Source organism: Drosophila bipectinata, chromosome 2L (genome assembly GCF_030179905.1).
Source record: "Drosophila bipectinata strain 14024-0381.07 chromosome 2L, DbipHiC1v2, whole genome shotgun sequence".
NCBI lineage: Eukaryota > Metazoa > Arthropoda > Insecta > Diptera > Drosophilidae > Drosophila > Drosophila bipectinata.
Genome location: NC_091736.1, coordinates 23,725,535 through 23,737,966, shown reverse-complemented (window position 1 = coordinate 23,737,966; position 12,432 = coordinate 23,725,535). Strand labels below are relative to the sequence as shown.

The 12,432-nt window shown below is 40.2% G+C and overlaps 1 protein-coding gene across 4 annotated transcripts; it reads right to left on the bottom strand.

The window, feature by feature from the left end:
* Positions 1-888: 888 nt before the first annotated feature.
* Gpa2 (Glycoprotein hormone alpha 2) lies at positions 889-7,376 on the bottom strand. 4 transcript variants are annotated; one of them, XM_070277288.1, is made up of 3 exons: positions 7,293-7,376; positions 1,998-2,359; positions 889-1,945 (listed from the first exon to the last, which is right to left on the bottom strand). In XM_070277288.1, exons 2-3 carry the CDS (start codon positions 2,325-2,327, stop codon positions 1,853-1,855), a joined length of 423 nt encoding a protein of 140 aa, XP_070133389.1. In that variant the 5' UTR covers positions 2,328-2,359; positions 7,293-7,376; the 3' UTR covers positions 889-1,852. The 4 variants fall into 4 exon arrangements, with proteins under 4 accessions (XP_070133389.1, XP_017092455.3, XP_070133388.1 ...); XM_070277287.1 differs by lacking the exon at positions 7,293-7,376 and adding an exon at positions 7,063-7,187 and having other exon boundaries at positions 890-1,945; XM_070277286.1 differs by lacking the exon at positions 7,293-7,376 and adding an exon at positions 4,086-4,358 and having other exon boundaries at positions 890-1,945.
* Positions 7,377-12,432: the final 5,056 nt, after the last annotated feature.

The following is a 12,432-nucleotide window of genomic DNA, read 5'->3' as shown; positions in this document are numbered from 1 at the left end:
ATAGTAAAAGAAAGTAGATAGGGTCATCCACACCATACAGAAAAAAACCCCAAGCATCATACGAAAATATTTTTTCACAATTGCCCGCCAACCATAATTAATCCTCACCACACGCCATAGGAAAAGTCGTAGTCGCGGGGCAGAAGGAGCGGTGAATGTGGCAGCGCTACTACGCTTAAGCGGATCAAAGGAAACGGAGACGCAGTGGAACGTAACGGTTCGCGGGCCAGCAGCTCGGCCGTGAAGTAGGGGGGAAACGACGTTAAACGTAGTAGTCCCTGAAAGGAGGCGCGATGAGGATATTGACCGTAGATGAGCAAGGAGTGGGGAACGACGCAAAGTGTAGCGGTCCCTTCAAGACAGCAAGGGCCCCGCATAGCAACAGCAAAGGTCCTTGGCCGGGAGAAGCAAGGGGACCGCCAACAGGAGTGTGGCATGAGACTGAAAAGCAGGACGAGCGGCAAGAGCAGAGGAACATTGGCGCTACTAAGAGGGTTACTTTTGGGAAGCTGGTAGCGTTGAGTTGGAGAGTCCTACAGCTCTGATTGTCCCCGGTTGTCCAACAAACGAGTGAAGAAGCCGTGGCAGGATGGTTCGACTGAACCCCAGGATTCAAAAGTCAATGGCAGGTAGCCTGGCCCCGAAACGTACAAACGGATCGGTGAATAGGCATTTTCCTGCAAAGCGAGGAGTGACCGGCTCGACTCCAGACACATGAACCTTACTTCAGTATCGGATGCACCAAAGAAATAAATAAACTCTTAGTTATGTAGGGGTCGTTAAATTCTTTTGACCATCTTTTAATAACACCTTAACTTTACACGCTTAACTTTATGAACCATTGTGAAAATATGTACATCGCTTGGCCCATGATAAAATTATACTATATTATATATTATTATGTATAATTGTATCAAGGCCTGGCCTCTCCAGGTTCTAGTCCTCTATATAACAATTAGAGGTTTTAAAATCCAATAAGTATTAAATATTAATAATAATAATAATAATAATAATACCATATTCGCTAAACACCATTTGTGAAAATTTTTGATATCAGGCTGAAGTCTTTATTGGGCACAAGTGGATTTGTTTTGAAGACAAAGCTTAACATCTTCTGCGTACATAAGTATTAGCGAGTTCGTTAATGCAGTCATTAATAAAAAGAGTAAACAGTAACAGTTACAGGAAATAGGGCATAGGGCTAAGATGACTTGCTTGGGGGGACTTCAGATGTAGCACGGGAATGCACATTTATAGTTGAAACTCTTTGTGTTCTTCCATCTAGGTAGCTCGAGATCCTCGTAAGGAGGAAATCCTAAAAGATTCATTTTAATCAACAGAAGTGATTGATTTAAGAATCAAATGCTGTTCTGAAGTCTGTGTAAATAACATCAGTTTGAAATCCCTATCGGAAGTCATCTATGACAGAGGATACCAACTCCAAAAAATTAGGGGTGGTGGAGTGACTCTCAATGAAACCATGCTGTAATTTGATCAAAAAGCAAAGTTGTTGCAAATAAATATTGACTAATTTTTCAAATGGAAAAGGACATTTTTTCACGAATTTTATTCCCATTCATAATTTCCTGAATAGTAGTCTTAGCCAGATGGGACTACAAACCGAATAAGGAAAGACCTTATGGACTCAAAAGTTAATATGAATGGAGGGACTTAGATCCTATGCTTGTGAGGCATCATATATCTTATATAATATTATTTTTTTAAATATTATTTTTATAAAATTATTATTGGTATAATTATTAGATTATATAAGTATTGAAATAGGTAAATTTTAGTAAGTGTCGTTCTCAATAAAATTTAAAAAGTGTTCAACTTCATTATTGGAACATCTTTAGTCCTTTTTACAATGGTAGCAGCTGCATGATACTGCACTTTTAAATGTAACGCTACGAATTCCCTCAATACACAACACGCGACGTTGTATCTGAAATGACATTTTTTTTTCAGTGTTGATAAGAAAATAATTTTTAACATACCTCTTCCGACTTCATCATGTTACAGCATTGCCCAACACTCACGACTGGTTTTGGTGGCTTAAACAAACCAGCCAGTGACACTCCCGCCAATGGGATTGAGGGAACAGAGTACGATTCGCAAAATCCGCGGCATGCATTTGTCGTAATGTTAAACTCCACACAATCGGGAATAGAAATCTTTCTGGTGTTTCCAACTTTGTGGCATCCAGGTCGAAGCCAAACATCCTTGTTTACCATACTGCCATCGGCAAGTAAGAACATTGCACTCACGAGTACCAGTAGCTCGGTCGACCTCATCTTTATAACTGGTAAATATGCCCTCGAGCTCATTTTCTATTTATAATATTTCCACGTGCTGACGCCTGCGCACGATTATTTTGCAATAACAAGAATGGTCAAATGGTTATGAGTATTGCATTGAATACTTAAAATTAAAATTTTTAATAGCTCTAAAAAAATACTCTAAAAAAACTTATGATATTATTTATTTATTTTAAATTTTAATTACTATACATAATCTGTGGTTTATAATATTTTAACTAAATATAATCTTAAAGTACGAGCTAAATTGGCCCTCGACTCGACAATTTAAAAATAAATATATAAGGGTTTTTTTTTTATAATTGCCATTATCACGTATATTTAAATTTAGTCTATGATTTTACATTTGCTTAAGAATGATAAGATTAGGTTGGCATTTATAGGTAAAAGGTTTTTTAATAAATGTGTGGGAGGAGTAAGTCCGAAGAGAACGGTTCCTTGGTTTAGATAATGTCGGCATGTTTCCAGCAGGTGATTGACTGTTATTTGCTGACGCAGTGGGGGCAGTTGGGTTTTCTTTCGCCGGTGAGAAGATGCTCATGGGTGAGATCATTGTGTCCGGTTTTTAGCCTGATACTAAGCCGGTTTTTAGCCTGAGTCGGCTGGCGATTTTTACATACTTAAATAAACATTACAATAAAACAGCGGCTGCTGTCTGACCCGACACTGTCTTTAAAACTATTGGGGCTTTTTATATTCATTTTTCAAAGTTATTAAATCTAAGCATTTTTTAGCAAATCTCGACCTCTTCTTCTGAAGAAAACGGTCGTGTTTCATTAATGCGCACTGCGTTTATAACAAATATTCCTGTACAGTTTTCGTTTTACTTTCGTTCGGAACGGTACTTCAAAAAAAAACCGAGAAAAAACAAGAAAGCAAAGCTAACTTCGGGCGGAGCCGAAGTTGATATACACTTGCAGCTAAAACCGGATATATATCGCAAACATCGGATATAGTTGGCCGATCCTTATGATTACATCATAATAAAACCAATTAATTACAATAAAAAATCTAAAAAAAGTCCCAAGCTTCTATCTTCGAAAATACGAAAGTTGATATTTCTACCAAATACTATTTCGGATCGTTCAGATATATGGCAGCTATAAGATATAGTCAACCGATCGTTATAAAATTTGGTACATCGGATTAACTGACCTGATTAACTGATTATAAAAATATAATCTGTACCAAGTTCCAGCTTTCTATCTTCAAAAACACGAAAGTTAGGTCATTTCCGATCGTTCAGTTATATGGCAGCTATAAGATATAGTCGGCCGATCCTTATGAAATTTGGCGTGTCGTATTATTTTGCCAAAAATAGCTCTCATGTCAAATTTGAACTCTCTAACTCTAAAAACACAAAAGTTATACCATTTCCGATCAATTAGTTATATGGCAGCTATAGGATATAGTCGGCCGATCCGGGCTCGGCCGATCCGATCCGTTCCGACTTATATACTGCGTGCAAAGGAAAGAAGGGTGTGTGCAAAGTTTCAAGACGATAGCTTTAAAACTGAGAGACTAGTTCGCGTAGAAACAGACAGACGGACAGACAGACGGACAGACGGACATGCTCATATCAACTCAGGAGGTGATCCTGATCAAGAATATATATACTTTATAGGGTCGGAGATGTCTCCTTCACTGCGTTGCACACTTTTGGACAAAACTATAATACCCTCTGCTAGGGTATAACAATTTTTTTTTTTTCACAAAAAAAAGAAAGTTTAAAAATTGTGAAAAATTTTTTTTGCTAAAAATATGTGCTTTTATTATTTATTACGGGCAACATTAAAATAAGAATGGCCCACGGGGCCAAGGGGTCCATCCTTTCCTCAGAGCCGGACACTTTCAAGAGATCAAAAAAAAAAAATATTTTACATAATCATAAGTGATGAAGTGATAGTAAGTGATGCAAGTAAGTGATGAAGTAGATGTTTTGGAAACGGAGACCTCGAATGTGAATAATTCAACAATTCAAATTTTAAATAGGAAAGAAGAAGAAAAGAAACGAAAATTTGAAAATTTTTGCCTAAAAGAAAATTTGCAATTGGATAAAAATTAAATTTTATATGACATTTCTCACAAAGGGCCCTTTGTGGTCTATATTGACTAAATCGGAGATACTGGCTTAGAGAGCCGACAGAACAGAGTCCCAATTAACCCGCTAGATTTGAATGCTACACTTCTGAAACTCAAAATCAAAGATATTCTATCCGTCAGTAAGATTGGCTTTGGACGCTGCAAAGCTGAGTTTAAGGCTGCTGCGACAGTTAATGACATTGTATTTTCAGATTTGAAAAATAATGGCTATGAACCCAAGATTTTAAAACACTTTATTTTTAAAATGGATATTTTTTTTAATATTCCTATAAAGTTTTCCGACTCCGAACTGAAAGAGTACATTTCTCTCTCTGTACCGATTCATGAGATCATTCGGGTTAAAACTAGGGACAAGGAGGATAAAGATAATTTTATTAACACTTCTAGGGTTAAAATTCTCTTCAAAGGTACACAAGTTCCCAATGAAGTCGTCTTTTTATACACTAAGGTTAACGTTAGTCCGTATGTACCTTTCAGCCAATGTTATCGCTGTTTTAGTTTTAATCATTTTGCTCAAAATTGTAAAACAAGCCGATCAAAAATGTAGTAGCTGTGCATTATCTCATACCAAAGAGCAGCAATGTAGCCAATTGGTTTGCGCTAACTGCAAACAATCTCACGTAGCCACCTCTCTTGATTGTCCTGCTCGTAAAAGAGCCTATGCAATTAAAAAGTGCATGACACTTGAAAACTTATCAAAATCAGAAGCGAAAATTAGGTATCCCTCTCTGTTTTATATTTTACAAGAAGTTGATACTAACGACATCACTCATTTTCGACAGCCATCATGGCAAAGGAAATTAAATACACCAAATTTTCAAAATAACACGAAATTAGCCACGAAACAATTATTTGAAAATAACTCTTTTAACAAAGCTAAGATCTCTCTTTAAAAAAAATGAGGCAAAAAATGCCAACGACACAATGATCAGCTGGAAAGATGCCCTTAAAAAACATGAGTACTCTATCAAAGAAAAATTCATTAACACGCAATCTAAAGAACCTGTTTCTGCTCAACAATTTGAAATTTATAATTGCAACAACCCAGCTCTAGAAGCTGCAGAAAATAGTTTAATCCAACTAGCCCTAGCCAATAGGGCTAAAATTAACCAATCAACACAATAGTTTTTTAATTTTGCTTGTCTATATACTTTTCTTAAGTGAAATCCAAAATAAAATAAAAATAAAAATGACTCTTAAAATCCTGTAATATAACATTGAGAGCTTAAATGCTAATAACAATAATCATTTGTTAGAACTATTTTTAGTTAATAAAAGCAATTTAGCAATTTTGTCAGAAATCTGGATTCCAAACAACTCTGTGTAGCCTAGCAAATTATAATTTTGTCTGTAAACCTCGTGCCGACAGGTATGGAGGCGTTGGAAATTATTTCATTTAAAACATGAAAGGAAAGCTAACTTCGGGCGGAGCCGAAGTTGATATACCCTTGCAGTTAAAACCGGATATATATCGCAAACATCTGATATAGTCGGCTGATCCTTATGAGAATATCACAATAAAACCAATTAATTACGATGAAATATCTAAAAAAAAGTCCCAAGCTTCTATCTTCAAAAATACCAAAGTTGGTATTTCTACCAAATACCATTTTCGATCGTTCAGTTATATGGCAGCTATAGGATATAGTCGGCCGATTCTAATGAAATTTGGTAGGTTGGATCAACTGACCAAAAATAGAATATGTACACCCAGTCCTTTTTTACGCAATTGTTGGTTCTGCCACTAATCGCGTAAAAAAAATATCGCGTAAAAATCGGAACCGCTAACTAAATGACTAATGACTAGATTTGCAATAATTGATACACATAGAGTAATCGCAATCGCAATCGCGTTAAAGTGAAAAATCCGCGTAAAAAAAGAAATTTGCGCTGCAAAAATAACCAAATAAATAAGGACTGGGTGTACTAAGTTTCAGCTTTTTATTTTTAAAAATCACGAAAGTTGGGTCATTATCGATCGTTCAGTTATATGGCAGCTATAGGATATAGTCGGCCGATCCTTATGAAATTTGTCATGTCGTATTATTTTGCCAAAAATGCTTTCTTGTAAAATTTGAACTCTCTATCTTTAAAAACACCAAAGTTATACCATTTCCGATCAATCAGTTATATGGCAGCTATAGGATGTAGTCGACCGATCTGGCTTATATACTGCGTGCAAAGGAAAGAAGGGTGTGTGCAAAGTTTCAAGACGATAGCTTTAAAACTGAGAGACTAGTTTGCGTAGAAAATGACAGACGGACAGACAGACGGACATGCTTATATCAACTCAGGAGGTGATCCTGATTATGAATATATATACTTTGTAGGGTCGGAAATGTCTCCTTCACTGCGTTGCACACTTTTGACCAAAAGTATAATACCCTCTGCAAGGGTATAAAAACATATACGTTTATCTATGAAGCACCCAATCCTGACACTAATTCTTTTAAAAAAGGTTGCAACGATCTTTTTTCTATTGCGTCTGAACTGAACGGTACTGCTATTATAGGTGGCGATTTTAATGCCAAATCTAGTGTTTGGGGTAACAACACGCTTGATGCCAGAGGAGGCATCTTAGAAAACGCTTTTTTAAATTCAGGATTTTTCTGCATTAAGAATGGCGATCCAACCTACTCACCTAATCCGTCCTATTTCTCTACCCTTGATGTCACTTTCACAAACAATAATCATCTTAGATTTAAATGGGCTTCAGGTAATTCTATAATTTATTGAAGTTTTAATTAAAGTGGATAATATTTCGGCTTCTTTCAACTCTTATAATTATAGTCACCCTAAAATCATTTTAGATTTTAAATAACTTTTTTAAAATGAGAAAGAATAACCTAAACAGGCTTTTAGAAGATTTACCTGACCCTCTCAATGAAAGATATGTGGGGAAAAATTCATTTCCTTCAAATTTATAAACAAATAAAACCTTCCAAAAGTAAATTTTCTGACTCGGATCACCACGCTTTTGTTTGTCAAATAGCCACAGCTCCTTACACTGCTATTTGTTCTGATGATATTTTTCCTGACGACCTACTTTACACAAATTCTATCTCAAACTTCGCATATCGTGAACTTCTTGTCTTTCTCAAATGCCGTAAACCTGATAATGCTAAGGGACTCGATAAGATTTCATATAGAATGTTCCTAGCCTTGCCTACTGTGCAATTAGAAAACCTTGTTTCCTTGCTTAATTCTACTTTAGACCAAGGTAATATTCCAGATAATTGGCGTAGAATAAAAGTTATTCTTGTGCCAAAGAAAAATCTTAACTCTTCTGTAATTACAAACAATAGATCTATTTGCCTTCTAAGTGTAATTTTCAAATATTTAGAGGGCTTTATCAAATCGAGTATGGAGAATCACATTAATAGACACGATATTCTCCCTCCAAGGGCAATTCTGCCTCCCTCCTATACTTTTAGGAAACCCCATTCAACATCGCAATGTATTAATTTTTTTTTTTTTTTTTTTTTTTGTAATAGCAGGGTAATGTTTATTTAAAACTGTCCATTAGGGACAACCATTAAATTTTATCACGTAAACTTCACGTATAGATATTTTTAAATATTAATATGGTAGAAAAAAAATTATAGTAAGGGGAGGTCCAGCGGGTGTGTCCTTTTAAGTCTTCTGGGTTGCTCGCTGCTGTCCAGCAGGGAGCTGGCCAACCGGTTCGGGTGATTATGAAGCCTCTGCATGTAACGTGCGCTGCTTCTTTGTATCTCGTCCTTGACCCAAGGGAAATTGAGAACCTCGTGGATGGTGCGATTCTCATGATAGACGTGGGCCCCAGTGGCGATTCGAAGGGCTCTATTTTCGAAAGCTTGCATAGTTCGGACATTCGTCTTGCTCGCAGTTCCCCAGAGCTGTATGCCGTACGTCCAGATAGGGCGTATTATTGCCTTGTAGATGAGGAGTTTAGTGGAAGTTCTCAGCTTCGATCTCCTACCCATAAGCCAGTAGAAGGATCGAAGTCTTTGATTAGCCTGTTTCCCCTTCTTAATCAGATGGGGCTTCCAGGTGAGCCTCCTGTCTAGGGTGAATCCCAGGTACCTGGGATTGTCTACCTGTGGGATTGGAGAGCCGTTAAGGTTAACTGGAGGGCAGTTGCCTTTGCAGAGAGAAAATGTGGAGGCAGTGGACTTCTCATTATTGACGGCAATGTTCCATCGCTTTTGCCAGTCGCTGAGCAAGTCAAGCTGCAATTGCATCGTATCGGCTGCCCCCAATGCGCTATCGGCGGTGGTAAGGAAGGCGGTGTCGTCTGCATAGGTTGCTGCGAGCAGGTCAGGCCTCTGAAGAACAGGGAGGTCGGCCGTGTAAGCATTGTACATCAACGGGCCAAGAACGCTGCCTTGGGGTACACCAGCGTGAGCTTCTCTAATACCGGAGATGGCCTCGCCACATCTAACAGCAAATTTACGGTCTTCCAAGAACGACTTTAGGAACTGGAAGTATGGTCGGGGTAGGCCAGTCTTTAATTTATATAGAAGACCGGGATGCCAGACTCGGTCAAAGGCCTGCTTCACGTCCAGCATGACGGCCATGCAGTACTTCTTGGTTTCAAACGCGTCCAGGATGCACTGCACTACCCGATGGCACTGCTCTGGCGTACCGTGTCGCCGCCTGAAGCCAAACTGGTGGTCAGGGATCAGTCCAGCCTCGTCAAATACTGGCAGTGCTCTGCTTAAAAACACTCGTTCAAGTATTTTGGAGAGCGTTGGTAACAAACTTATTGGTCGGTAGGACGAAAGGTTTGCTTCGGGTTTCCCGGGCTTAGGTATCATAGTTACCTGGGAACGTTTCCATGTGGACGGAAAGTATCCTATCTCCAAGCATCTATTATAGATCCTCGTAATTAGCTGAATGCTTGGAGGTGGTAACATTTTTAATGCAATTGCATTGATACCATCATCGCCCGGGGCCTTGTTGTTGCTCATGATGGTTATAAGCTCAGCTGTTTCCTCCTCAGTCACTGGTGATATTGGATCGGCGTCCCTAGAAGGTTCGGCTAGCAGACGGGCAGTTTCAGCAGCATCCTCCGGTGAGCAGCGATCGAAAGGCGTAAAGACACCTTCGAGGTGTTCGGCGAAAGCGTTGGCCCTGTCCATCTCCGATCTGCACCAGCTGCCGTCGGATCTTTGTACAGGTGGGATCTTTTTCAGCGGCTGTCTGATAGATTTGGTGACTCGCCATAAGTTATGTTGAGGGTCGCCTGGCTCAAGTTGTTCGACGAACCCGTCAAAGGCCTGCTTCCTTAGTCTTGCCAGAGTTTCTGTCAGACATTTGGTCGCTCTATTGAAGGCGGTTTTGTCCAAAGGATTCCTTGAGAGCATCCACACTCTTCGGAGTCGTCGCTTTTCAAGTTTGAGTTCTTCGACTTCTGGGCTCCAAAAATGGATGTCCCTGTCAGTGGCTCTTGGGCGGTTGGAGGGCCTTGGTGCTGCTTCAGAAGCTGCCGCCTGAATATGGGCTGTTAACTCTTCTACAATGGTGTCGGTGTCAAACGGGGAGTCAAGTGTCGGGCTGGGGTCGGTAACGTTGTTCAGGTAGGATTGGTACTTGTCAACGTCTGTTGTCTTGTAGATCAGCTTTTTGCGGGCTGACCTGAGCAAGGCTGGGGTGAAAAGTGACACGGCAAAGGCGCTGTGGTCCGAGAAGAGGTCTTCTACTTCTCTCGCTTGAATTCCGGCAGAATCCAGTCCTCCGGAGATGGCGAAGTCTAGCACATCAGGGATTTTGTGGGGATCCGTAGGCCAGTATGTGGGTGCACCGGTTGCGTGACAGCTCAAGATTCGGGACTGAATCTGCCTGTATAGGGCCGAGCCCTTTGGGTTCGTAATCCTGGAGCCCCACCAGGGGTGTTTAGCATTAAAGTCCCCTCCGATTATGAACTTGGGGCCGAGGCAATCCAGTAGCAAGCCGAATTCCTGTTCGTGGATGTTGTGCCTGGGGGGGCAATATGCTGCGGCGATTGTTATGTCACCGTTGGTAGTGGAGATTTTAATTTGGGCACATTGTACCCAGTCTTCGCACATGGCTGGAAGTGCCTCATACTTGATGCAGCTGCGAATAAGGATGGCCGCGCCCCCGCGACCTCTACCGTTCGGGTGGTTAGCGGCAATGAGGTCGTATCCTCTAATAGTCAAGTATGATCTGTTGGTAAAATGCGTTTCTGATATGAGGAGAACGTCTGCTTGGAGGGTCTTGCAATATAGCTCGACCTCTGGCCTTCTTTTTACCAGGCCGTTAGCATTCCATATGGTTATACTTAATTGCGTATGCATAAGGATTTGCAAACGGTGGCCATCATTTGGGCTATTTGGCTCAAGACCTTCTCCATCATGCGCTCAAACATAGATTCCATCCTAGCCGTTAGGGCGTCCATTGGATTACTTGAAAGACTGGGATCGGGATTGGGGTTGGAGTCAAACTGTGGTGCTCCGTTTTTGACTGCGCTAGCATAGCTGATGTTAGGGTTAATTTTGCTGAATTGAGGTTGCTGGCGTCTTGGGGCAGTCTGCTTGGGGGCGAACGTGCTCTTTGCCTTTTTGTAGGCTGGACAGCCCTTGTAAGAGGCCGCATGTGATCCGTCGCAGTGGAGGCAGACTGCTGGTTCACTGGCAATTTTGGTGCATTCGGACGATGGGTGCCTATCTCCACACTTTACGCATCTGTACTCCAGATGGCAGTACCGTTTCGTGTGACCGAAGCCCTGGCAGCGATGGCATTGGGGCACATCGTCGAATTTTTTTGGTGGCTCAACCGTAACCACCGTGCTGCATAGCCGCTTGACTTGAAAGGCCTCCTTGTGGTTTTTGGCTGGCTCGAGGTTAATAAAGAAAATGTTTACTGGCTTCTTTGTACCTTTTTGCATAGGATTGTGTATATCCCTGACTTTGTGTCCATGGCTGCTGAAACCCACCTTAATATCCTCCGGGTCGGTGGAGAAGTGGAGGCCTTTAACGACGATCCGATAAGCGCGCTCGTCTCGGGGCTGGAATGTGTGGTATCGATGGTTATTTTCGCTCAGGAACTTTTTCAGAGTTGAGTAAGTATCCTTATCTGGAGTCATGACGCGAATTGTGTTGTTAGTGCTTGCTTTGTAGGTCACTTCAACATCCCCGCCTAAGAGGTGGGAAATGTCTTTGGAAAGGCCCCTGATGCTGGATACGTCCGGGATAAAAATTGGGGGCGGTTTGATGATTTTCGCCGTTTTTACCGCAGATTGCTTGGTTTTCTTATCATCTTTTTTCTTCATAACGTCAACCTCCATGTCGCTGACACGATCTTCATCGTCTAAATCAGATAGAATTGCATAATAATTTTTTTCAATATTAGCTTTAAGTGCAGCTCTGGCTGCTTCGCTGGTGGTAGGTTCGTCTTCCATAATGGGTTTTTTAGCAGACTTCCGCTTCATTTCTCCATGCTCGGAGTCGCTGGAATCGACATCTTGAAAATTAGAATAGGCTTTCTTTTTCGAAGGCGGCTTGATTTTGATGGAACTGGGAGGGTTTTGCCAGCCCATTAAGTTGGTTTTGCCCGAGAATGGCCGCAAGATTAAGTAAATAAGAGTGCTTTTATATTTTTTTGGTGGTTGGAAGAAAAATTTAAATTTTTCTTTTTATTTTTTTAACAAACAATAAAACGATGCTTTCAGTTCAAAGCCTACCTTTCGAATGTATTAATGATGTGATCAACATTATAGCTAATTTAAAAGCTCGTGGCTTCCATGCTACAGCAGCAGTTCTTGATTTAAACAAAGCGTTTGACGCGGTCAAAATTCCTATCCTAGGTAGAAAATTATTTAATTTACGTTTTATCGACTCCCATATTAAATTTATTATTAATTTCATTAATAAAAGAATTTTAACTTTGGGTAGATGTTAGGCAAAGGTTGCGGAAGGCAGAGGTTACTGTTTGATTGGATTTGAAATTATTTGAAGTTGTTTTGATTTGAATTGTATTTTGTAGTTGTTAGACTCTAAATTTACTTTAA